This window comes from Temnothorax longispinosus, chromosome 2 (genome assembly GCF_030848805.1).
Source record: "Temnothorax longispinosus isolate EJ_2023e chromosome 2, Tlon_JGU_v1, whole genome shotgun sequence".
Taxonomy (NCBI): Eukaryota; Metazoa; Arthropoda; class Insecta; order Hymenoptera; family Formicidae; genus Temnothorax; species Temnothorax longispinosus.
In genome coordinates, this window is record NC_092359.1 from 23,157,138 (window position 1) to 23,180,982 (window position 23,845).

Genomic DNA, 23,845 nt, shown 5'->3' on the forward strand with positions numbered 1-23,845 from the left:
AAGTCTATGCTATATACAGTTAGTTCTTGGTCGAGGGGTGTACATCGGCACGCGCATCCCGTCGTATTACTGGGATAGACCATGGGTATAAGGATAGAAATTAGGAGCGGTCTAAAGTTTGATAATTAAGAGAGCACTATTCGCTAGAGTGGTTTGTAAGTTACGATGGAGTGCGCGTGGTTTAGCTACCGTTATCTTCTATATACGTGATACTCGAGCGCCGCTGCATCTTAACTTCGACCTTCGATCCGGTATTCGTGGTCTTCTCTGCGCTCCTTGGCTGGCGCAGTTAATGCCACTCCTATCCTCTTAAGATATCGCATTATCACTAAGAAGCTTTCCGCGCAGGACGCAAACTCTCCGCAAGTATAAAAGTGGATCGGATTAAAACTTAACGTGGATCTTCGCATAATTGCATTTCTAACAAGCAAGCCCATTGCGACGAGGCAACGGTGACCTTTCTCGATTACACGGGGCTCTATTAAACGAAATGTCGAGCCCATCCCGCCAGTCAAAGTCCCTCTTGTGGCGAAAACTCGTTACAAAGTGGCGAATTAATCGATATATCAAACCGGTAAATTTGTTCTTTTAGCTTATCACAATTTTATCGTATTAAATAATTTGATTTACGTAATAATATATAGATTTATCGTTACTTTTTGCATTTTCATATCATAAATATTTAGAACAAAATGTCAATGTACTAATTGGTGAATTCTCGCTGTTACGAATTGCAATGCATTTCATTGAGGCGCGCGTTACTTTGTTTAAGTTCTCATCTTCACGTCCATTTATCTATTACCTCCTCTCGGTTCTACGGCTCTACCGTTCGCAACTTCTGATTGAAGCCCAACGGTGTGTTGAAGTTAACCAGAACTTATAGCTAGTTTATGCACCTGTCTCTTCCCTCTTATAACCTCTGTAAACGCGGCTCCGGCCTTTGCCGCAAGCTGCTATTCCTGCGAGCGCGAGATTGCAGCCGCCTCACCGTAGAATTCGCAACCTGAAGCACCGTCGAAGAGCATATCAGGTTCACGCACCGCTGGTATCATAATACCAGGCACGATTCAATATAGTTAGCACATCTTCTATTAAGATCTGTCAGTAACGGGCTTAACTTTCGACGATCAATTATCGCGCGGAATAGACTTCAATGTGAGCATTCACGTGAGTCTCTAATATCCATACCAAATTCTGAATTTTGTGAATGTATAATAAGATATATCGCGTCTTTTTCTGATCGTATACGAGTCTATCTTTATATAGATTTACATTCCACGTACCAAAAAAGAACAGTGGAGGATCATTCCATAAATTAAGATATCGAGGATGGAAATTAATTTGCTATTTGCTTGGCGTATTTTTATTACATTTACTGGATTGATTTTAGCATAATAGGAATTTGTAAAAGCAAACTGACATTCATATCAATTATAAAAACAGTTGTTCGTTCGTGAATGAAAATAACGCCATATCAGTGAAATAAAATAGTACACCATCAGAATATTTCTTGTAGTAGCAAATACATCATTTATAAAAATATTAATAACTCCGTATAAAAAGCTCGATATATTTGATTCCAGGTATATGACGAATTTAGCATTGTGTTCATTTTACTTCACCACGTCACTGGCACAATTGTAATTATATATATCTCGAGTATTGTCGCGATTTAAACTGCTTCGCATTATTTTACAATCTATTAATATATTTATTAATAAACTATGAACAAAGCTCTTGAGCTGCGCGGTATTTTACATGGTATTTCTGGTATTTTATGTAAACTCTAATCAAATTCCGCCTTTGTTTTCCAGATAATTCACGGCGTACACATCGAGCCAGCGCACGAAGTAAAAAAACGTAGCATCAGTCAGCCAGTACGCATTCTGTTATCTTACGACGAGAGCGTCTTTAGGTAAGTTCGTACACATATGTGTTTCTACAATGTATTCAACGATATTTGTCGACGGCATGAAATTACGGAGGAGTTACGGATCGACTATATCAGGATATAAATCGAGTTCACCTCGCAGCGCAGCGAATTGCCGCTAACTATCTTAAGCGGCAATCTCCTGCGAGCAATCGAAAATAGAGGAATGTTCAGGTCTAATTTGATTTATCCGCGAATTTGGATGCTTCCGATTCCGTGTGACGTGGAATATTTATCAAGATATTAAAATGCGAGAGAGAGAGAGAGAGAGCTTTAAAAATTTTTCTTTTTGCATCTTAAACATTATAGGTGAAAAACGGTTAGAAATCAATGTTTCAAAGTATATATCCATGAAAATAATGCAAATTTCTTAATATATTTTAATTCAGTACAGTCTTATAATTTCTTGGATTGTAACATGTTATAAGATTACATTACAGTCGTGGAGGAATAGTTTATCCTGCCCGATAAAAAAAATTCGGCATGTAATGAGGTTAATACACTCCGTAATTTCTTCTTGTGATGATTATAATCTTCTATGCGCGCTTACGCTCGCAATTCACTCGAATAAATACGGTTTTTATGGACGTCGTCTTGTCGTCACGCTTACAGTGGGTGTGTCCAATCCGCTACGCATTTTATACAATGCACAATGGGATTTTTTGCACGGAGCTAATTTAGTAAAGTGCTCATAAATATTTTCTCTGCCGTTTAATTTTCAAATGGTGGCAGAAATTAGCTCGGCCGTCGTGTAATACTTCCGTTACTGCACGACGCTCCCGGGTTACCTGTCACTTACTCGCGTCGTGAAAAGAACAGTACAATTCACCACTCTCGCAGGAGGATAGTCTCTATCCGTAATTGCCGCTCTTGCAGACGTTATTTCTAATCCGCGCGAAAATTACTGTAAGGTGCTCCTCGAGGTGCTCCTTAAACATTTACATCGCGAATATACGATCGCGTTTGCCGTTTCCGAGGGATACTATTCGAATCGAGAGAGGTATATGGTCTAGCGCGAGAGCTCCATTGCGAGTTTCGATATTACCGGGTAATGTCTTCAAGAGCTAGTAATGTAACTCCAGATGGCGAATTTTGCACAGTTATTATTTGTATTATTTTCTGTAAAGTACTGATACTCTTACCTCCTAGGTTATTTCTCGAGATACCATCCCGGAAATTTAGAGAGGTTGCAGATAATCTCTACTGCATCCCTTTAGTGTCTTCTGCCGCAACTGCGGAAGGTAATGCGTTAAGGCTATAATAGCTGGAAACATGATAAGCAAAGATATCGTTACTGCTCCAAACGGCGATTCCGTAGTAGCTAATGTGAGACATAATATCGAGATGGTGTATAGCTTTGTATAACGTGATATTTACACATTCATAAACGATCGCTTATTGACTTGAATTGCGGTATCATATATACGCTGTTACGACATATTTTACTTGAAAGCAAAATATTTAATCGTATCAATCTCATAAATAAAGATTTAAAAATTTAAAAATTTTTTTAAGAGATCTTTTTAGTTTACTTTTCTTCTTTTATAACCTTTCTCCGCGATCGTAATTGTGAGTCATCTATTTTGATATAGGATTATCGTTACGCAAACGGCAAGTGTCTAGGGACTTATAAAGCAATTATTTTTATTGCCCTTCTCGCCCGTTACTGCAAAGCAAATAATCCTGTGTCAACTATCTTAATCCAGTGACAATTTCTGAAACAATCGTTTCACTCGTGTATAGCGCGCATGGAAACGCGTATAACGTCGCGCAGTTTCGATAACGTCGCATATTCTCAAAAACCGTTTCCGTTCTCGCGATCATCGGATAACTCGGCGTACCGGCGTGTCACGAAGTGCAACGCGGCGACGTAACCGTTATGAAACGACTATTGCGAACTCCTATCTTGTCGGCGATTCACAGACCATTGACCCGTACTCCAAGTTTGATGCGGCGCATATATAAGCGACGCTCTCTTTCTCTTTCTCTCTCTCTCTCTCTCTCTCTCTCTCTCTCTCTCTCTCTCTCTCTCTCTCTCTCTCTCTCCTCGTGTTTTGCCGTCGCGAACGTATAATTATATCCCAAGGATGACGCATATATTAACGATTCACTATATTCCGTGGTAGCCCGGCTGGAACACCGTCGCATTACACCAGTTTATGGTAGGGCAGGATTTCTATCGCTCCGCTGGGTTTGCCAAGATTTCTTAGCGTGTGGTTTTTTGCACCGTGCGTGCACGGGAATATATGCGTTACGCGGAGCGGAAGCGCAATCCGGATAAGTGCGCGATGTACTCGAGTTTCATTATACCGAAGTTTCACTACCGCTTTTCGCGCGGTGGAAGGATAACGAAGTGTTTCGTTAGGATACTGTGAGAACGAAGTGCAACGTACAGATTTGTATTCGAACATGAAACACGAAAGATAATCGAGCAATGGCTGCGGAGAACAGATTGAAATAGCTCAGGCAGAAATAATCAGAAGCCGAGGGCGGACATCCGAAGTATGTCATTTCACACGGTGATGACGTGAATTGCATAAGATTCAGTTTAAAGTGTCGACTGCGGCGACAGAGCAACTTTTATAACTTTCGAGACTGAAAGTTCAGCAGTTGTTAAATGCCTCCCTGGCACTCGGCGAAACTTTTGGAGTGTCGGCCCCCGTAAGTTTCTACGTTGCATTAACCGCGCGTCTTGTTCCTTGGACGTGTATTCATCTGTAAACAAGATCTTAGCTATGCATAAAAGATTTTTCATTAGTCAGCTTCCGTATAAATATTGTAATATGGATTCAACGACGTCGTTGAATATGTCAGTTGCGGCAAATATTTAAAGAGTTTTTCGGTTTAACAAAGTTAAACCGTAGAATCAATTTTGGTAACAGCTCAATGTATACTTGACACTTTTCGACTATTCTTTTAGTCTCGTTACATTTTTTAATTTATATTCAATAGACACTGTTTCTTTTATTTTCAAGCTAATGATATTTTCAATTTCGAGATGTCATGTTAACGAGCATTCAGAAGCCGTGCTTGGGCGTGTACTTGAACAGCTTCAAAAGTTGAAGTGATACACAATCGCGTCGCGCTGCAATGGCGTGTATGCATGTAAAAGTCAGACCAACACTTTCCGCGAGATAAGGTCATGTCGCGCTGTACAGGTGCGCGACACTTCGTCATTATGCACCTCTTCCTGTATGCCATTATACCTGCGACCTGCGCATCGCGACGGAATCTTTTCTATTCGTGCACGCGTGGAGGAGCGTTGACCTGTAACAGCGCGTCTCGTTGATTTCACTTTTCACGTGCGGTGTGCTCGTCGAATATTTACGATGTTAGTTAGTTACGCGTTATCGCGGTAACACCCCCGATATCTGCGATCTCGTAAAGCGAAATACAATTTCCGGGGATGCATTTGTTGCATTGTAACGGAATAATAAGACTTATCTCCTACGAAAGCTTTTGTTCCGATCTACCGAGCGAGTAATATAATTGCATCGGATAGGAAGTTAAAGAAATATTGCGGCTGACGTGAATTTACGTGCATTGACTTCCGTCGTTCTATAATTATGTGTGAATTGTAAAATCGTGTTAAGAAATACTCATACGAAAGAATAAAATATGTGTATTCAAGTGAAGCATTTATATTAGGCATTAGGTATGACAAAATTTTCGTGAGGTTTTACATCCTAGATATATATTGCCGGGTATAAATATTTTTAAATCTTTTTTAAATTATTTTGTTGAAAAATTCTGTGACACGTCCATGCATCGTTGACAATATTACATGCATGCAGCAGCTCTTCAAAAAGAACTGAAATAAATCCGCAGCATTTTCAATACTATTCATCTGTGACATTTCTCATTTTTGAAGGATTATTCTCAGGTTTTGAAATATCAGTCATAATTTTCACATATCACATGTAATTATGTGCATGAAACCTTTGAACATATCGTCGTATCAAAATTAATTCTAAAAACTGTTCATATTTATATATATATTACGAGAACAATCCACTATCAAACCTATCACGCAGATTGAAAACTCTCATTTGATAGGATAACATTTCATTTTTGTTACCGTGTTCGCGTGTTCCTCGTTGCGGTGTTATTAGCAGATTCGCTCGCGAACTGGATGAAAAAATTGCGAGCAGCATGGAATAATAACGTGCAGCGCAAACAGCAAATTAATTAACGAGTGAGTCGGGAGTTAAAATGTGACGAGATGGATGGTTCGAAAAAAAATTACCTTTTCGCGCGGGAGCGCAACATGGAGCAAATTTAGCAGTGACTACTGCATTTGGCTGGGTATAGTTACATTAGCCCGCGCGTGTGGCATTTTACATGCCATTTTATCCATCGAAACCGTGCTGCCAGATTGAATATGTATTTTTCTTTTACTAGCGAATCGCTATTTTATCATGCGGCATCGCGTGATCTGCGCTTTTTCTCGGTTTCACTCGATAATCTCAATTATTAGCTCCTCTGTTTTTCGCATTCGATCGCGCTTGTTATTTGCGGGGTCGATTCGGTGAGCGATATCTGTGTCGGTGATTATAATCGGCAATATTTTTTATACAGCGATACAGTTATATTATATTGATAAAGCACTTGCGAGTATTGCACATCTCCCGCTACGGACTAGTGACTAGAGTATCCGCAAATATAGTTGAAATTCGCGACCGTACGCGTGCGTGCATTTTCCGTTTCCGAATATATTACGAGCTGATCCGATCAATTTCTGTTACATCTGCTTTACATAAATAGATGTGTGGACAGAAATATATGCTTCAGCAGTTAATCCTCTCAAACATTTAAGCCTATGATGTGTTCATCACATCTATTTCCTGTTATAGATATAAATGGTTGTTGTTTGCATTGCCATGGATTTTATTTAAGTACCTAACAATAAGAGAGTTCATTAAATGCTTAATAAATATCGAGCTATAAGTAAATTTTGTGTGTCGCATCTTTATATTTTAAGTTCTTTTCATTGGTTAATTTTTTTTTTAATTTGGAATAAGACTAATTTTATCATCGCGTTTCCAACTGATTGCTCCAATTTTTTTACATAAATCTTTTAGTATCTTTGACTTTTAATTTCTCTTCAGAAATCGCCTTTTTGATTTTTTTCTACGTTTTTATATTGATCTCTTTCACCCACTTCCATATGTTGATCTCCTTTTCCTCTTCTTGCTTTATAGTTTTTTCTCTCTCTTATCTCCCTTCTGTCCTCTTCATATAGATAACATTGCAGCAGCAAATGTTCTATACTTTCGCACTCATTCCCGCATTCGTCGCATCTGTCATTATCTACTATGTTCTTTCTTGCTAGCGATTCTCTTAGATTGAAATGGTTGGTTCTTATTCTGTTGACCATTAACCACTCTACTTTCGCTACATCACTAAACCGTGGTTGACTTCTTTTCCTGTTATATATTTCTCTGAGGAGAGTATTTTCTTTCGTTATATATGTTGCCTTCCGCTTTTAGGTATTCCTTTGTCCTTCCTTTCATTTCTTCCTTAAATATTTTCCTCATGTCCATCACTGGTATCTTTATTTTACTTTTATTTTCTTCTGTAGCTATTTTGGCCAGGCTATCTGTTTTTTTTTTTGTTCGCTTTATTAGTTCACATAAAAACCTTGTTATGGAAGTTTTAAGTCGACGTTTAATTGAACGAAATGTGCTCAAATTGCATCAAATTGCAGCGCATTCGAATTTTGACTGTCCTTGTGCTTGTCTCTTGTAATTAATAGCGGCTCCTCGTTATCGATAATTAATCCCGTATCGCCCGTATACGACTAAATGGAAAAAAACCTAGAATTAACCGGCGAAGAGAGATCTATTGATATTGTCGCTATCCGACCGTGGGGCGATTCCTCTCGGGAGATCATAGCTGGCGTACCATCCCACAGAAAGCGGCGAAATTTTCGCCGTGTAGCGTCCAAAATTTGGCCGTTTGCCAGAGAAACCGCAGTGATGTTGTATAAAAGCCCGCTCGCAGTTACGCGGCCTTATTGAATTTCGGCATCGATATCGACGTTGGAAATGGAGCTCTCAATCTAGGGGTTTATTCATAGCCACACGTATGCTCTTATTTTCCGGATACAATCATTGAATACCGCATTGAATACGAATACTTGATGTTTGTATAAATCATAAAAAGGGTTAAAAGTAAAAGATGTATAAAACTACTAAGAATGAAAAGTGGTTGTCTTAAAAGTGATATAATTTAAAAAAGTATAAACTTGTAAGGCAAATTCCGCGAGCACTTTTCAAGTATGCGCAAATCATGGGTTCGCAATTTGTTTCAACTTCAGCAATAACTCTAGATAAAACGAAGTGCTTAAACTTAAGAGATTGCTATTCGTGAACTTCCACGTTAATACTGGCACGCAAGAAGCCATAGTCTTCAATATAATTGCACATATTGGAATTCCCTTTGTAACGCTATACAAAGGCATTGGCGCAATTTCGGCAGTTTATTAAGCGTGAACAAACGTATCAAGCTTGAAAGTTAGAGATCTTACGTCTACATTATTTGCATCGAAGAATTAATCTTCATCATCAATACTTGGAAAATATATCCTTTCATTTAATTTCCTATGATTATTTCAGTAGCTGCTCTTTCAGCGTGGCCTTTTAACCCAGCTGAGCCACACCTGCAATTTGTCTTTCTACTCTTGCATGCAATGGTAGTCTATAACTAGATTGAGAAGCAAGTTTACAGTTCAACTTGAATTTATTAATAGAGATAAGTTCTCGGAATATAACGAAGTGGAGATCGTAGATTTATTTGCGTTTGAAAATTATATAAACCAATTTGAATGTCTTTTAACGACTCCTTGTCTTGATTAGCGTGTAGCATCCATCTCGATATTGATTATTTCAGATATAGAAAGCTCGGAGAGTCATAGCTGTTTCTGTCTTTGCTCTTTCAATGTAGAGTGCCGCGCTTCAATAAGTAGGAAGTTCTAGATTGATATCGATGTTACTTTCAAAATTAAACTCTGTTCGCGACCTATATCAATGTTTGCGCATTGATATGACCGAAATACATATGGACTTTGTAACTTAATACTCGCTTTCAACATAGTGAGACATTGGGAATGTTATAAATTTTATAAAAAAGAAAGATATTTTTTGTGTATATTTTGTGTATATTCACTCGAGACACTAGCATTTGTTTAGAAAATATAAGATTTTTGGGCAACATAAGCGCACCCGGGGATAATTTTTTTTATTTATAAATCGAACAAATTTATAAAGTAACCCACTGGATTATTTGTTATTGGATCAAGGTAAAATTGTTTTCAATTAAAGTGATATACATTCCTGCACAAATAACGGGAAAAATGTTTATTGTTAATTTAATTTGCGTTAATAATTTTCGGTGAATATGTTAAAGCACATTATTTAATTGCTCTTGGCAAGAAGTTGAACATTAATTGTCTTTAAATATAATACTGTGACTAATGTAAGAACTTTATCCGCTACATGATATACAGAAACGTTTGTTCATGCGTTATAATGAATTTGCAACGCGTGTGGCACACAGTCAGCTAGTTTCTCACGAGCGCGCTCATTCGCAATGAAAGTGTAGAAAACACGGTAAAGGGAGAGAGTCTGGTAATTTTGTGCCCTTTGTGCTCGTTCCCATGTGCATATTTATGTGCTCCTGACCCAAGTGGCGCTTCATCAACGGGTCCCAGTTAGCAACAATTTCTGAAACGTTAACATTCTTGCCTCTGCATACGAAAACAAGTACTGTGATACTGATAGTTTGCTTGCTGCATGGCTGGCTCCCTTTATATCCACGTGCTCATCTCTAATTCATGTATAAAAACGGGATAACGAACAAAAAATAGTATATAAATGCGTGCTCTTATATGTATGTATGCAAATTAAACGAAATTTTGTTTTCATATATTTTAAATTTATTAAAAGTCTTTTTACAACGCTTCAAATATTATTATATTTAGTGGAATTATTTTCAAATTGTAATAAATAAGAAAAACATTATTAATTGAATTTTTTCTATCAACGAGTGTTATTTATATGAAATATAACTTTAAATTATAATACTCTGCATGCACTCTTTTTATTATACATGATATATAGCGCTCATAAATACTATAATTATTTTATATGAAGTACATATGTATATTATTAATAAAACGGAAATCAATTGGATCGTTATCGAATAGAACATAAATTTACATACCGTATGCTTGCGTGAGTGCTTTCTATAAGAAAGTTTTTGATAATATTTCTTAGGAAAAACCTAAAGTCGAGAAACTTTCTTTAAGGGTGAAATTTTTTCATAGAACTTTCTATTATAAAGTTGTTCGTTGGGAGAGAACTTTCTTCTATAGGTGCTAATGGGTTATTTTTTAGTGTATCTTATGATTTATAACTCTAAACTATTTTTTCTCGTCAGCTTTAATTATAAGCTTTATATGAAACTTGTAAGAATATGTTTCTTATTTAAAATCAATATTTTTATTAATCCTCATATCAAATAAAGAATCAAATAATGAAAGTTTTCCTACAAGAAATTTTATTTTTTATGTTTTCTTCCTACAATATAAAAACATAAAAAATAACAAAATCTCATTTATTTAAAAATTATTTTTTAATACATAGCTTTTATATATATAAATACACATTTTGACACTTTAGTTTTTTATCTTCTCTTTAATTAATATGTTCACATAAAGTACCTACATATAAAGTTAACAAATTAAATTACTGTTAATGAATTAATATAGCGATAACGAAAACTGATGGTTTGTTGAACCCAGCGCACCAGTCTCATATTTCACAAATCGTAACGCCCTTTCGCGACAGTGTCGAAAATACCGGTAAACCGTGAAAGCCCCGCGGTAATTTTTTGCTTTCACTGTTCGCCACCTATGTGTCTACATATAGACACATATAGCTACGTGCGACAAAGACCGACGCTAGCGGCCATTTATAAAATATTAGCAAGGTGGTGTTTTTTTCAAAGGCAACCAGGTCCACACACACATGTTGGCGCGCGTGCTCAAGCTTTGCCTGTTTCTACGTCAAAGGTCTCGCCCTAATTGGTTGTTTGCATTTGCACGCGTAAATTGTACATTTCTCTCTCCCTCTCTCTCTCTCTCTCTCTCTCTCTCTTTCTCCCCTCCCTTTCTTTCTTTTTCCAGCTCTTTTTCCTAATCCCCTTTCTCTTTCCTCTTTATTAGTACACTGTCTACGCTCTATCTTTCTTCCGGTAAATGTTTGTCTTGTTATGGCTTTATACAGTGCTGCAACAGGCCGCAAATATCTTCGGGTGACGTTTGTGTAAATTTACCGATTCTATTTGCCAATCGTAAATTAACCATATTATCTAATAGATATTTAAATAGGCTTACCGACATGTTCGGTGTACTAATGACACTAAGCTATACAAGAACATACAAAGGACTTTATAAAATAGACAAATGAAAGTGTCGTTTATCGATAAAAATATTCAGATTATATTTAAATCATCAACGCTATGCTCAAGCTAAATTTTTAGCAACAGTATTCCAATTACTAGGTATCTTTTTTTATGCGCGTTTGTATTTCGTACGATTCGAGTATATTTCACGTGGAAACTTCACGAAGAAAAATACGTGTTATGGAATATCTTCATAAGCACTGGTAAAATGACACGTGTGTGTATATAGGTCGATGAAATAATTCGAAATATCAGAATTGTTGGCCGAATTGTTGTAAGTTGCACAAGATGTTATGTTGAGTTACAGATCAAAGAAGCAATAATACCGATATAGCTTTTATTTGTTTCGCAGTATTGGAATTGCGCAACCAATTAGACGAATTGCAGAATAGTAACGGTCTTTGAATAAGTTAGTGTGCCGTAAATTTATCATATTAATCAAGGGAAATTGATCACCTTGGAATCCATATCGATGTCACGGACTTCCATCGTTAACCATTTCCTCACTGGATATTGAATTGTGATATACATGTATATACAGTTTGAATTGGAATTTAGAAATTACGTTACTTTCCCAGTTTTCTTCGCGAAACTATCGCGTAGATCCTTATCTATCGTAGAACCAGCCTCGCAGCCTTCTACGCTGCTAATGAACGAAACTTTCCTCTTGCTTTTTTAAACAATACTCTCTCGTTGCTAAACTTCGTAACGAACTTCGGCAATCGCTTTATCCCGTAGACGGGGGGTGGCTGTGTATTAAGAGACTTTTGCGAATACTGAAGGAATGTGGACTGTGGAGGGTACGCGGAAAAGACTCGCTCACGGAAACGGAAATACCTTTCGAAGCTTTAAATGTTGAAGAAACGGTGCGGGTCTGAAAAGGAAGTAAGCAGGAGGCATGCTGGGCTTGTTCGCTCGCGAATAAATTTGGTTTCAGACAATATGTGTAAATCGTTCGATTAATAATATTATTACTGAATCCACTAAATTGCTGCACTATTATATTGAATCCTGCTGGTGTAAAAAATGTGCATAATAGGTTTTACGTTTAACAATCTTTAAATACATATATATCATAAGACTTTTTTATTTATCTACTGTTTTTTTATTTTTCACATATTTTAAGATATCCGATTGCGTGAATCTCTAGTACACTCGTAAAATCGTATAAGTTTCTTAAAATAAAATTACTTTGATCCGCCGAAACAGAGTAATCCCGTGTCCTAATATGTGAATTTTCGTAATTAAAATGATTTTGCAACTTGAAAGACGATGATCCACTTGCTGAATTGAAAAGTTGTCGACCTCTTTCGTAACTATAATGAACAATTTCATGAGTCAATATGCATGCCCTTCTATCTTGATGAATACAAGCGACGAGTAACTATTCCGTTTCGCTAGTCTGAAGATGTTCACATTTTCTGCTGGCTGGAATATTTATAAGGCACATTGCATACTAATCTAGTCTTTCAGACATGCTTTGTGTTTTGCTTTATAATGTATTTGCATTTGAAAGTATGATCCTTTTTGTATTTCCACGCGCACAAGGATTCGAATATTTTGAGTAGAGCTTTCAAAAGTGCATTGCACACGAAGCAAACATTTCATTTTGATAAAAATAAATGTTACCTATAATATTTTAATCAATATATAAATTCTTTTAAATATATGTATGTATATATACATGTTATTTTCACAAATGGAGATAATTAAAATGTCTCGATAGCTAAATAAAGGTAATTGTTTTAAAAGTCAAATTAGAACATGAACAGATATATGTGTATTACTATTTCTTAAATACATTTCCGAAATCTCCGCAAACGCATCTTGAATCTATCTACGGTCTTTGCATTATAAAGCTCTTCGTACTCGCGCATATCTTGTTAGCGAGAGAATCACGTACGGCCGCCGTCGGCGTTCGTTAATTGCCGTAATTGCAATAATTAATTCGATTCATTCCCAGCTGCGTCTGATTAATTCGGTCCCTTCGCCCTCTGCACGCAGCCATTCGCTCCAGCCGGTGCGTCATCGTCATAAACGTGCTTCGAAATTTCGTCGTTCAGAAATGAGGAAAATGCAGCAACGCACTTCCGTTTGAATTCTTTCGTCATTGCATTACATATAGATGCACGCGAGATCAGAAAGTATTATTAAAAGAAATTAAAATTAAATGTAAAACGTTAAATATCTCTAATCTTGATTTTTTTTGCGCTTTCAAGTATACACATTTACGTAACGTTATGTGTAAGAAGATAATTTCTTTCATTGCGATGTAAAAAGATAACGGTTTTTACATTGAATTGCTTGACGCATGGAAGCTATAGCGTAATTTGCAGTACGGCATAGCGTAGTCGCGTAGTGCATTACGTATAAAGTATCTCGCACGGCAATGAAAGACATTCTTCGCGGGACACGCTGCATTGACGATTGTTGGGCGTTAACCGCATTTGCCGCTGCGCTTTTGATTCTCATGCCATTCAACTTGACTTTTGCCGCGCGTGAGCACTTTCACCGCATTGAAACGGAGAATGCTCGGAAAGCGCGGGCAGGACGATACCGGTATTACGAAAGTGCAAACCGTTGATAGTGCACTTGGCATCGCACGCGTGAATGCAGCGCATGTAGAGTTCATCGCACGACGATTATACGAAAAGCGTTTTTTGAAATAAAATAATTGTTTAAATTGCAATATGTGATATTAATCGCGATGGATGAGGTTCGTGGAAATATAACATTGTCGAGATTTGTTATGCAATTAAAAATATATGTTTATTTCGAATCGTTATGTATCTTTCATTGAAGTGTTTTTTTTTAGTTTCGCACAAAATGAGCTCTAAAGATTTTAAATTTCTGGTTTTATTATTTTAATTTGTCCGAATTTTCTCGTTAACATTTCGACGGAAATTATACATTTCTTCTTTCATGGATATGTAATTACGAATGTCGAAATGGAGCACTTGTACGTGCCGCGGATAAATAATTCCAATTCAGTTTGTAATGCGCGCGTTCGCGCTTTATTCACTCCAAACATTAAACGAAGTAGATAACGGAATCATTGAACGCGCAATTAATTTGCGTAGATCAATGAATTTAATACATCATCGCCGCTAAATAATGGCTCATCGTTTAAAATATTAAACTCATAACTTTTCAACATGTGAACGCTAATACAAGGGCCTTACATGGTATCGCCAATATCGGGGTGCACGATTGAATTTTGTATTAATATTTCATAATCAGGCTGGGTATGCGACATTATATTACGCCACGTTTTCACGAAAATGATACATGATTATAACCGATCTAATGCATTCATGAGTAATACGAGTGACACTGCGTTAGTTACGCACGCATTATAACGTTCCAATCTATGAAACTCGGAATAAGCTTTATATTTACGAGGAAAATACAAACTGTTCGATGCGTTCACAAATAACATGTTTATCTTTAATTCACGATAATTACTGCAGTCTGTTAATACAGTGTTTTCGTAATATCGTTTACGTTCGAGCAATTCATATTGTTAATGCGATCATTTATCCGCTTCATTGACTATTGAAGAACTACATGCTACTTTTGTTAAGTATCAATCTAGAAACGACGGTGTAGATCGCGTGGTTATACGAAACCAGGCCAGCTTTGTAGTGTGACATCCTTTCTCCGAAAATGCAAGGGTATACTCAAATGTCAGGTTGCAACAAAGCTTCGGAAAATAATTGGACGTAAAATTGGCGAAAATACGGGGCGACTGACCTCATGACAAAACTGATCTTGATAAACAAGCGTTTACTGTTACACACTTGCCACTTAACCGACAAGTGGCACGCGCGCAAAATTTCTAACTACTTCTTGATGCTAATTGCCGTGCATCAGGGTTAAATGGGGCCATGTCGTAACACGAATTTTCCATATAATGCTCGCGCAGCTCTTTCCCGCACCGCTCTCTATCAGAACTCTTGATTGCTAATTATGAAATTTGCCCGGGCCAGTAGTAATCATAATAATAATAATAATAATATCAATATTGCGGTTTATTTCATGTTTGTAATTAACTCATAGCATGTAGATTCTCTTCCACAAAAATTATCTAATTTCAGTGTAATAAAAGGGAAATTTACGCGTGACATTACCTATTATGTTCCGCTTAATTTAATTAAATCGTTAAGTTCAACATTTACTTTAAAACATTGAAATTCTGTCTTGTATACGTTTCAAAAATATATCTCCAAGGTGATTTTTTTTTAATTTGATAATGAATTTTTCTTAACCCAACAATTCGCTTAATGGAATATTTAATATCTTTACAGGAAGAAAATATATTTTAGAATTTTTAATTAAAAAATATCAATTTGTTGTGTTAAATTTTTATCTTTTCAATGCATATTTAGAAAAAATTAAGTTTGGCAAGTTGGATTTTATCTTTAATCGATGAGTCCCGAGGCACATCTTATCTTAGAATTTTTTATTGAATTTGTACGGAAATTCTTCTGACACTGATTTCATTCGATCTTCGTCGCCGTCAGTTTATCATATTACGCGGACTTCGTCATAAGCATTTAAACATTTTTGAATATTTAACTTCAAAATTCTATTTTGAGCTATAATATATAATTCTAAATGCAGAATCTTTTCAAATGCAATTGAAAAGAAAATCGTGAATTTTGCATGACCATGAAATATCTGTTGTATTTTTCCTAATAAAGGAATCAAAATGAATTAATTATCAATTTTATGTAAATATATGCGAATAAACATACATTTCTGTTGATGTCAGTTTCTTATTTTGCCGAAAAAGGATGGGGTAAAGAAAAGGTCATACAAAGGAGGGAAGCGTGAGTGGAAAGTTTGGTGGAATGCGTTACTGGAAAATCTACCAAGCAACTTGGTTCCGTCCGTGAAAATACGTAAACTCCATCTCAGGTTCACACGTTCCCGTGAGCTCTCTTTTTCTTTCATCTATATTCCCCGTTTTCTTACGAATCGTTCTAAAGCGACAAGTTATTTTCTGTGGAACAGATTAAATTGTTCTGCACCGCCACTGTGCTCTTTGGTAATACCGCGGGTGATTTCCTACAACAAATGGTAGCTTATACATATTTTTTCTAATTTTTCGCGTCATTTCACAGTACCTACACAGATTGTATCAAGAATCATTTAGATTAATTCGGTAACATTCAAAATATAGAATCACAACTGTACGGACGTCTCTTTACGTCCGACTTATGTCTCGAACGAGAATATTCTTTGTTGAATTATAATTTTATTAATTTTAATGTACTAATGAATATCTTTATATTTTCATATTTTTTAAAATATGAGGATATAATTTACGTAGTCTGCAATTAAAATATCAGCAGATTACATATCATAAGAATAATTTATGATGATGATGAGTTTTGTTAATAATATAATTTATCTTGCAAAAAGTTTATATTTTTATTTCGAGTTTTAATATTTTTTTTTAAATATATGTATATCTAATATTAAATTATTTTAATGCGTATTTAATAGTAAAATTTTTATTCAGTATTAAAGACTTTTAGTTGACAAACCATTAGCGATATTATAATTACATTAGATGATTGATTAGCAGTACTAATCACACATTGAAAGAACTATGTTCGACGTCGATTTTGGGTTGGTCGGAAAATCGAGGGAGAGGGAAGGATGGGGATAGCTGTATAATGCGAAACCTCGTAACTGCATCCCGTGGTTACGCAATAACTTCAGCCCGTAACGATCCGGTTCTCTAATCGTCACGATAATGGCGCGGCGACACGTTCGGAGCTTAACGACCGTGTAAACGGGCGTCCCACGCTGTCAAGTGCCGTGTTTTAAGCAGGCGGATCACGCTCGTGAGCGAGCCGGCGCGCTCGCAGCTGTGTCACGCGTGTTACCGAATGACAAAACATATAGTGCCGCCGAACCGATGAAGGATGTATCCCTGCGACACGGTATTTTCACGCTGAACGATACATCGAGCCGCTCGCGCAGCTGAGTCCTGGTCGCAAAAAATGTCTTCCCATATTGCGAATGTCCTTGAAATATTTAGCAACATGGATTTTACGTGTATTCCGCGAAGTTCCATTTTTTACCGATACAATCATGATCGATATATTTGCTGTCAAGGCATTTAATCTCCGTGTCAATCGCGTCGACGGAAAAACGAATTTATCTTCGTCAGACGAATATCTAAATGTTCTGATTTATCCCTCAAAACGAACTGTAATTTTTCGTCAAATAAGCTGAACTCATCATGCTGGCGCTTTATTAAATAATGTTAACATGCTAAAATAATTCTGAAAATGTTCATTAAAGTATTAATTAAATGTCCAAATATAAATAAAATAAAAGTTAGCACAGCCATAAAGAAAAAAAGCTGGAAAGTGAAAAATAAAGACGTATTATTGTAGTGCTTATTAATTGCTTTATTCCCGATTTTGTTACTTCAGCCGTTAAAAACAATGCTAAAAACACCGTCTGTTTCGCTAAAAGTTGGCTTACCGAGATCCGCTGTACAAGAATAAGGCTTATTAAAAAATTTAGTTGCTTGTACAAATATGGTATCGAAATAATCCCTGATTAAATTGCTCTCGAAATATACGAAGTAGAAATTTGTTGCTCCACTTTTAATACAAAAAGATGACTTCGGAATGACGGTAATACCCGCTTACGAGAACCGCTGTACAAGAGTAAAAGTAAATATACTATGAAAATTAGTTTACAGTAAAATTAGTTTTAGACAGTATTAGAAATTAATCGTACTATTTTAACGGCTGGAGTAACAAAATTGGAAATAAAGCAATTAATGAGCATTTCAAAAATACGTCGTTTTTCACTTCCAGTTTTTTTATAGCTAACTTTACAATGGCTGTGCTAACTTTATCCTGAAGCTAGTACAGCCATTGTTTTTAGTGAATCGGCTAGAGCAATAACACCGAGAATAGAGTAATTAATTAGCAATTAAATTGAACTACAAAAATACGTATTTGTTTTTTAGTTTCCTGCTTAATTCTTTTCTTTATGGCTGTGCTAATTTTAATCTTAAGCCAGCACAGTCATTGTTTTTAGCGAATCGGCTGGAGCAAAAAAATTGGAAATAGGAGAATTAATTAGTAAAAAAGTAGCAATTAATTTTGATATAAGTCCCATTCGATTATGCTGAAATGGCTGTGCCAGTTTAATAGACGTAAAGAAAAATACATTTTTCAAAATTTCAATTTCGATTATCAAAAACTAGACTCATATAGGTCTTTCATGCCCGCCGCCGATTTTAATCAAATAAAAATTGATTGTCAACAAGCTTCTGGCCTTGAAGTATATCCACTATTAACTTTTTATTCATAGAGATGCTGCCTATAAACTTGTAGCAGATTTTCGATAAATCTTTAATATTTGAAATCGTTAGGGCATAAAAAATCCATGAGTCTGTTTTATTAAATAAAGGATTTAATAAGAAATTTAATTCACTGATTACTATTTTAATTGGTTATATAATCACAGAACTATTGTTATATATTACAGACTGATTGCATATAATCGGTATAAACAGAATCTCCAGAATATCTATACTATATTATTAATACTATTGATATTAATTATCTATTATTATATTATACGATATTGTTAATACTGCGTATTGATATTAATTATTATTATACTTATGTTATTTGATAGTGTCAATGTTATACGAAATCTTTTTTTATAAAATATTTTAAAAATTATTCCGTGGTATAAGCATGTAAACCAGTATTGATGATCCTAAAACAGATCAAGATTATTATTTATTCTAGATTGATTAAAAGTTTCATATTTATGAAAGCGTATGGTTCCTGAAAATAGTTGTCGATTCGTTTTTGATGGCCCGTTAAGCGGATATGATTAAATATTTAAAAAAGAATGAGGACAACTGAATAAAACATTTGCGATATAAAAATTGATTTGAAGTTTCTATTACAAATCTTGATAAAAACAAATTAGGTTAACAGAAACGTCGTGCTAAGAATATGAAAGGATACCGTAGAGGGCGATATCTTAAGGAAAACTATACTGAGAGTAAATTTGATTCACGCGTCGAGAGGGAAGGTGTTCTTATCGATTTTGACTTCGCAGCGATGTAGATGCCACTTGAAACTTCGAAGCCTCGTTATAATGTTGAACGTCGCGTCTGTGTGGAATATTAGCATAATGGGAAAAACTTGTAAGTCGCCATACACCATAAACGCGAAAGGAAATCATCGTCGTTCTTTACGGCAACCCAGGAAGGATCCTTCAAGGTTCGCACAGAAGTCGCATGATGCTGCCGACAGGTTTTCGCGAAATTATTTACTTGCTATCGGGAGACAACCGACTCACGTTTTGTCGTTCTTGAAAACTTCCTCTGAGATCTCCAGCGATCATTAATCATGCCGCTATTTACGTGCTGTCACGCGCAAGACACTATCAAGCGAATAAGAAGAAATCTGTGAGATTCCCCACGCAAGAAATATGTCTCTGCAATCGATCTGTATAGTAACTGTAATTAAAATTAATGATTAATACACTCTCGAAAGAGAGTGTAATTGAGAGATATATACGCGTGACGTATCGGCATGCAAGTTTATCGTTAGGGAAAATGTTTAAAATGCGCGGCAATTCAGTTCCTTTAATCCTTGGATGTCTCACATATAACGAGACGTAGATATCCAATTCTGTTATGTAAATAAGATAATATTTGTTGCAATTGTCTTTTCTTTGATTCGCAGTTAGGTCATGGGCATGCTTTCAAAAATTTACGGGCATTCATAGGTTTGTATATTATTTTTTATATGTATAATTTTTTAGTTACACGACGCGAATTATACATGAGATGTTTAAAGTTTAAAGATTGTGTTTATAGCTTATATATTACGTGACTACGGCACTTTATGCATAATGCCAATTACTTCAACGTCGTAATTATGCGTATACATATATCACATGCTAGTGCAACGCAATATCTACGTTATTTTAAAAATCAACAGCCTTGTAGGCACGATAAGTACGAGAGTAACATGGAGAACTTACACGCATTACATACTTTATCGCACGATATGCTTAACAACGATTTTTAAATTTCTTATTCAAAATTTCTTATTGCGACAACTTTTTGCTTAATTTGCAACTAATGTTTTCCCTGTTTTCGTATATGAATATTGAGTATAGATATTTGTTAAATTTTATTTTTATAATATCTGTAAATAACCTTTATTTTATCAGCACAGAAAATATAGTATATATTCTTTTTTGTGCTGATTTTAATAATAATGTATATAATACGAGGCTATTGAAGATTCTGTTCCTTTCCTGTTAAAGATTTCACGAGGTTTACTTTCGGGAACTTATTATCTTGCCGCAAAGTACCGAATTGATATCAAACGGCAAATGGTCGGACGGGCAAAACTTTTTGCTAGTGCACGTACATATATACCTGGCTGAAAGAGCACTTTCATACTTCCGATACCTTTTTTAATCGTCCATCATATGTAGTCTGTTCACGAGTGGGAGAGCAAACTTCTCCGAGATCCAAACTACTAGAGACTCCCGCCGAAAAGTAATTGAGCGGAAAAACTTTCTGCGCGCGCGATCTCTCTTTCTCTCTCTCTCTTTCTCTCTCTCTTTCTCTCTCTATCTCTCGTTTCTCCTTCTGAAGCTTTCGCGCAAAAGAGAAACCTACGAAAAAACCGCCGACTAAGGGCTTCGGCTGTGCGCGGCCGAGAAAGAAATGATGGTAGGTGGAGTTGGAAATATTTTTCACAGCTTCAACAGCGGTTGATCGGGCGATAAAAGAGGTTCTCGTTAACGTGTTCTTAATATAGCCGCCAGCAAGAGACGCGGCTGTAAAACGCGACGAGGAATAATTCGCGTGACGGAAGACACGTTTTAAAAACACTTTACTGTCGTCTTCGTTTTTCGGCGATTTTGCCGATTCCGACACTGTTACGGCTCGCCTTTTTTCCATTTCTTTTCCACATAGTTCATTTGCCTTCATAATGGCACAAAAGGATCGGGACGCGCGTTTTCCCCCTTTTAACGCGGTGTAATAACGCTGCCCGGAGTGCCCGGTATTTTAACGAGGCTGTAAAGCAATCCGCAATAATCTCCACGTTCTTGTACTACTGGCGACTGCTATATTCGGCTAACGAAGGATGCCGCGGTAAAAGCACGCCAGTACTTTCCGCCTGAAAAGGGATTGGGCACAGAACCGTAAAGAAAAGCGCAAATAGTCACCTTATTCTATGACTATGTGTTGTGTTACTTACAGAACAGACGTCTTAACAATTCTTTGTATAGAACTCTTGAATGTTCTTTTACACAATTCACACAATGATCATTGTATCTCGCTTTCTTTAAGATCAATTCGTACAATTGTGACACGGAAATGTAGATAATACTGGAATATTTTTCTATGATAAAACTGACACAAGACTTCTGTAAAGCTAATTTTCTAGTGAAATGACTTTTATCGATTGTATTTATTGTTGTAGTGTTAGAATTATATTGCTTTATTGTGCAAAATAAATGTTGATAACTATTTTAGTAGCTTTAAGTTATAATCATTCTTCTTCCTGCGTTTAAAAGATGGAAAGATGGATGGTTTATATTTGCCATTATCGTTTAAGTCATCGGTCGTTTTGAAAGTACTGTCACGTTTGACCTAAATCGACGAATTCGTCTTCGAAGTCATGCGTGACTCCCTTCATGTTTGTATATCGAACCTTCGGGGTGCTTCGCAAAAAAAGATATCGAAAATGTGAGAGGAATGCGAGTGTGCGGATTTAATATGCAAAGACAGAAATATAAAGAATGGAGAAACGCTTAACAATCGACAATGGAGATTTTATCCAAAGCCGGCTACCAGATATAGAAACTCCTATATTTAGATTTAGATCAAACAAATCTGGGCAGAGGACTCTTTTTCCAGGTTTAAAATCGAACATCGAATTATCTATGCTTTGTCGACAGTAATACACTTCGGGCATCACTGTTCAACATTTCAACTGCGCATTTTCAAGCAAACGGCGAACGAACAAACATCCGTTTCGTTTAATCTGACAGACGATTTTATTCAACACCCTGCCGTCAGTTTGTCCGGCGTCCAAAGATAATACCGTCATCTGCAATTCGCTGGCGTCATACACGACGGTGTTAATCGTAGCGACACGTGATAAATGGCGCGCCGCGCGATTCCCTCGTCGACGATTTACGCAAGTACGGGCGCGATCGCCCATCGCCGGCATGCATAACGGACGATGCATCGCGCGAGCTGTCAAAATTATCGAATGGAATTATTAATCGTAGCGCCCGCGAACCGGCAGACCACCGGACAATAGACAGTTTGATGTACATTACGCTTTTACTCTGTAGTCGTTCGATGTGTAGTTAACACGTCGAAACGCAGTATCAAACGCAAGATAATCCATTGAACTTATCGACGATTGTTCCTCGAATTTTATTGACGAGTAGGGCCGCTTGTTAAGCACGACATAACTACAGGCGCCCTGGATAAATTTGCCTGCGGTAATTTATTTCCAATTCATCGACGCGCTTGATTTTATCGCGCGTCGATTTTTACCGAAAATTTATCCGATTGGATGCACCGATATGAAAATAATAATTTCATACATTTAATGGGGCATCCCGTGATATGCAGAATAAATTGCAACAAATCCATGAAAGCTTGTGATCAAAGAAAATATAAGTTACAAGGATAAAATAACTCCTTTTTTTTTCGACATTTATTTTAATCTCACTATATTATAACGCTTACATTATACCAAGTGATTATCGATAATGTCACCTTTCGCTTATTATATTCCAGCATTGTTTTCTTTTTCATCTTGTTTAATGGAATTGTTCAGGACGCAATCGCGAGAGCGGAAGGGCTGTACATTAGTAAGAAATAATTTTCAAGTCGTTCTGCCTTCGCGACAACTCTCTCGAGGTCACGTCGCAGCTGAGCTTGTCGTTAACCTTGTCCCAGGCAAACACCAACTCTCCTTATTACTCTAACGATTCCGCCGCCATCCTCCGTCAGGTTTCCTCTTTTACTCTTACCGCGAAATTCTCCGTCCATTATCCCTCGCTTCGGTTAAAACCGCGTTTCGAGAGATTTTCCTTCCCTTTTCGACGACGATATATAATTCCGCAACCATGATGAGAAACGACGACGACTATCACGCAGCTTTTGGCTTTTCCAGGACTGAGCGGCGTTTTTGCGCGAAGTACTTTCGCCCTATACGCGCGCGTTAAAACGGCATAAAGCCAATGGGGTCCTCTATAATATTTACGCATAACTGAGGAAAATATAACGTCGCGTTAAAGGATGGCGATGCCTCTTTCCGCAGGAAAAACATTAATTATATCCGAAAATTCCGTCTTGCACACTCGAACGAAATTTCTTACGGCAAAGGTGACTGATGTGGTTTCAAA

The 23,845-nt window shown here is 36.6% G+C and overlaps 1 protein-coding gene across 1 annotated transcript in view; it reads left to right on the plus strand.

Moving 5' to 3' along the window:
• Invadolysin (leishmanolysin-like peptidase, invadolysin) overlaps nucleotides 1-23,845 on the plus strand; it is a 281,796-nt gene that overhangs the window by 122,368 nt on the left and 135,583 nt on the right. Inside the window, exon 3 of the mRNA XM_071771249.1 lies at nucleotides 1,815-1,915. Coding sequence (XP_071627350.1) covers nucleotides 1,815-1,915 — 101 coding nt within the window. The remainder of the gene's footprint in view (nucleotides 1-1,814; nucleotides 1,916-23,845) is intronic.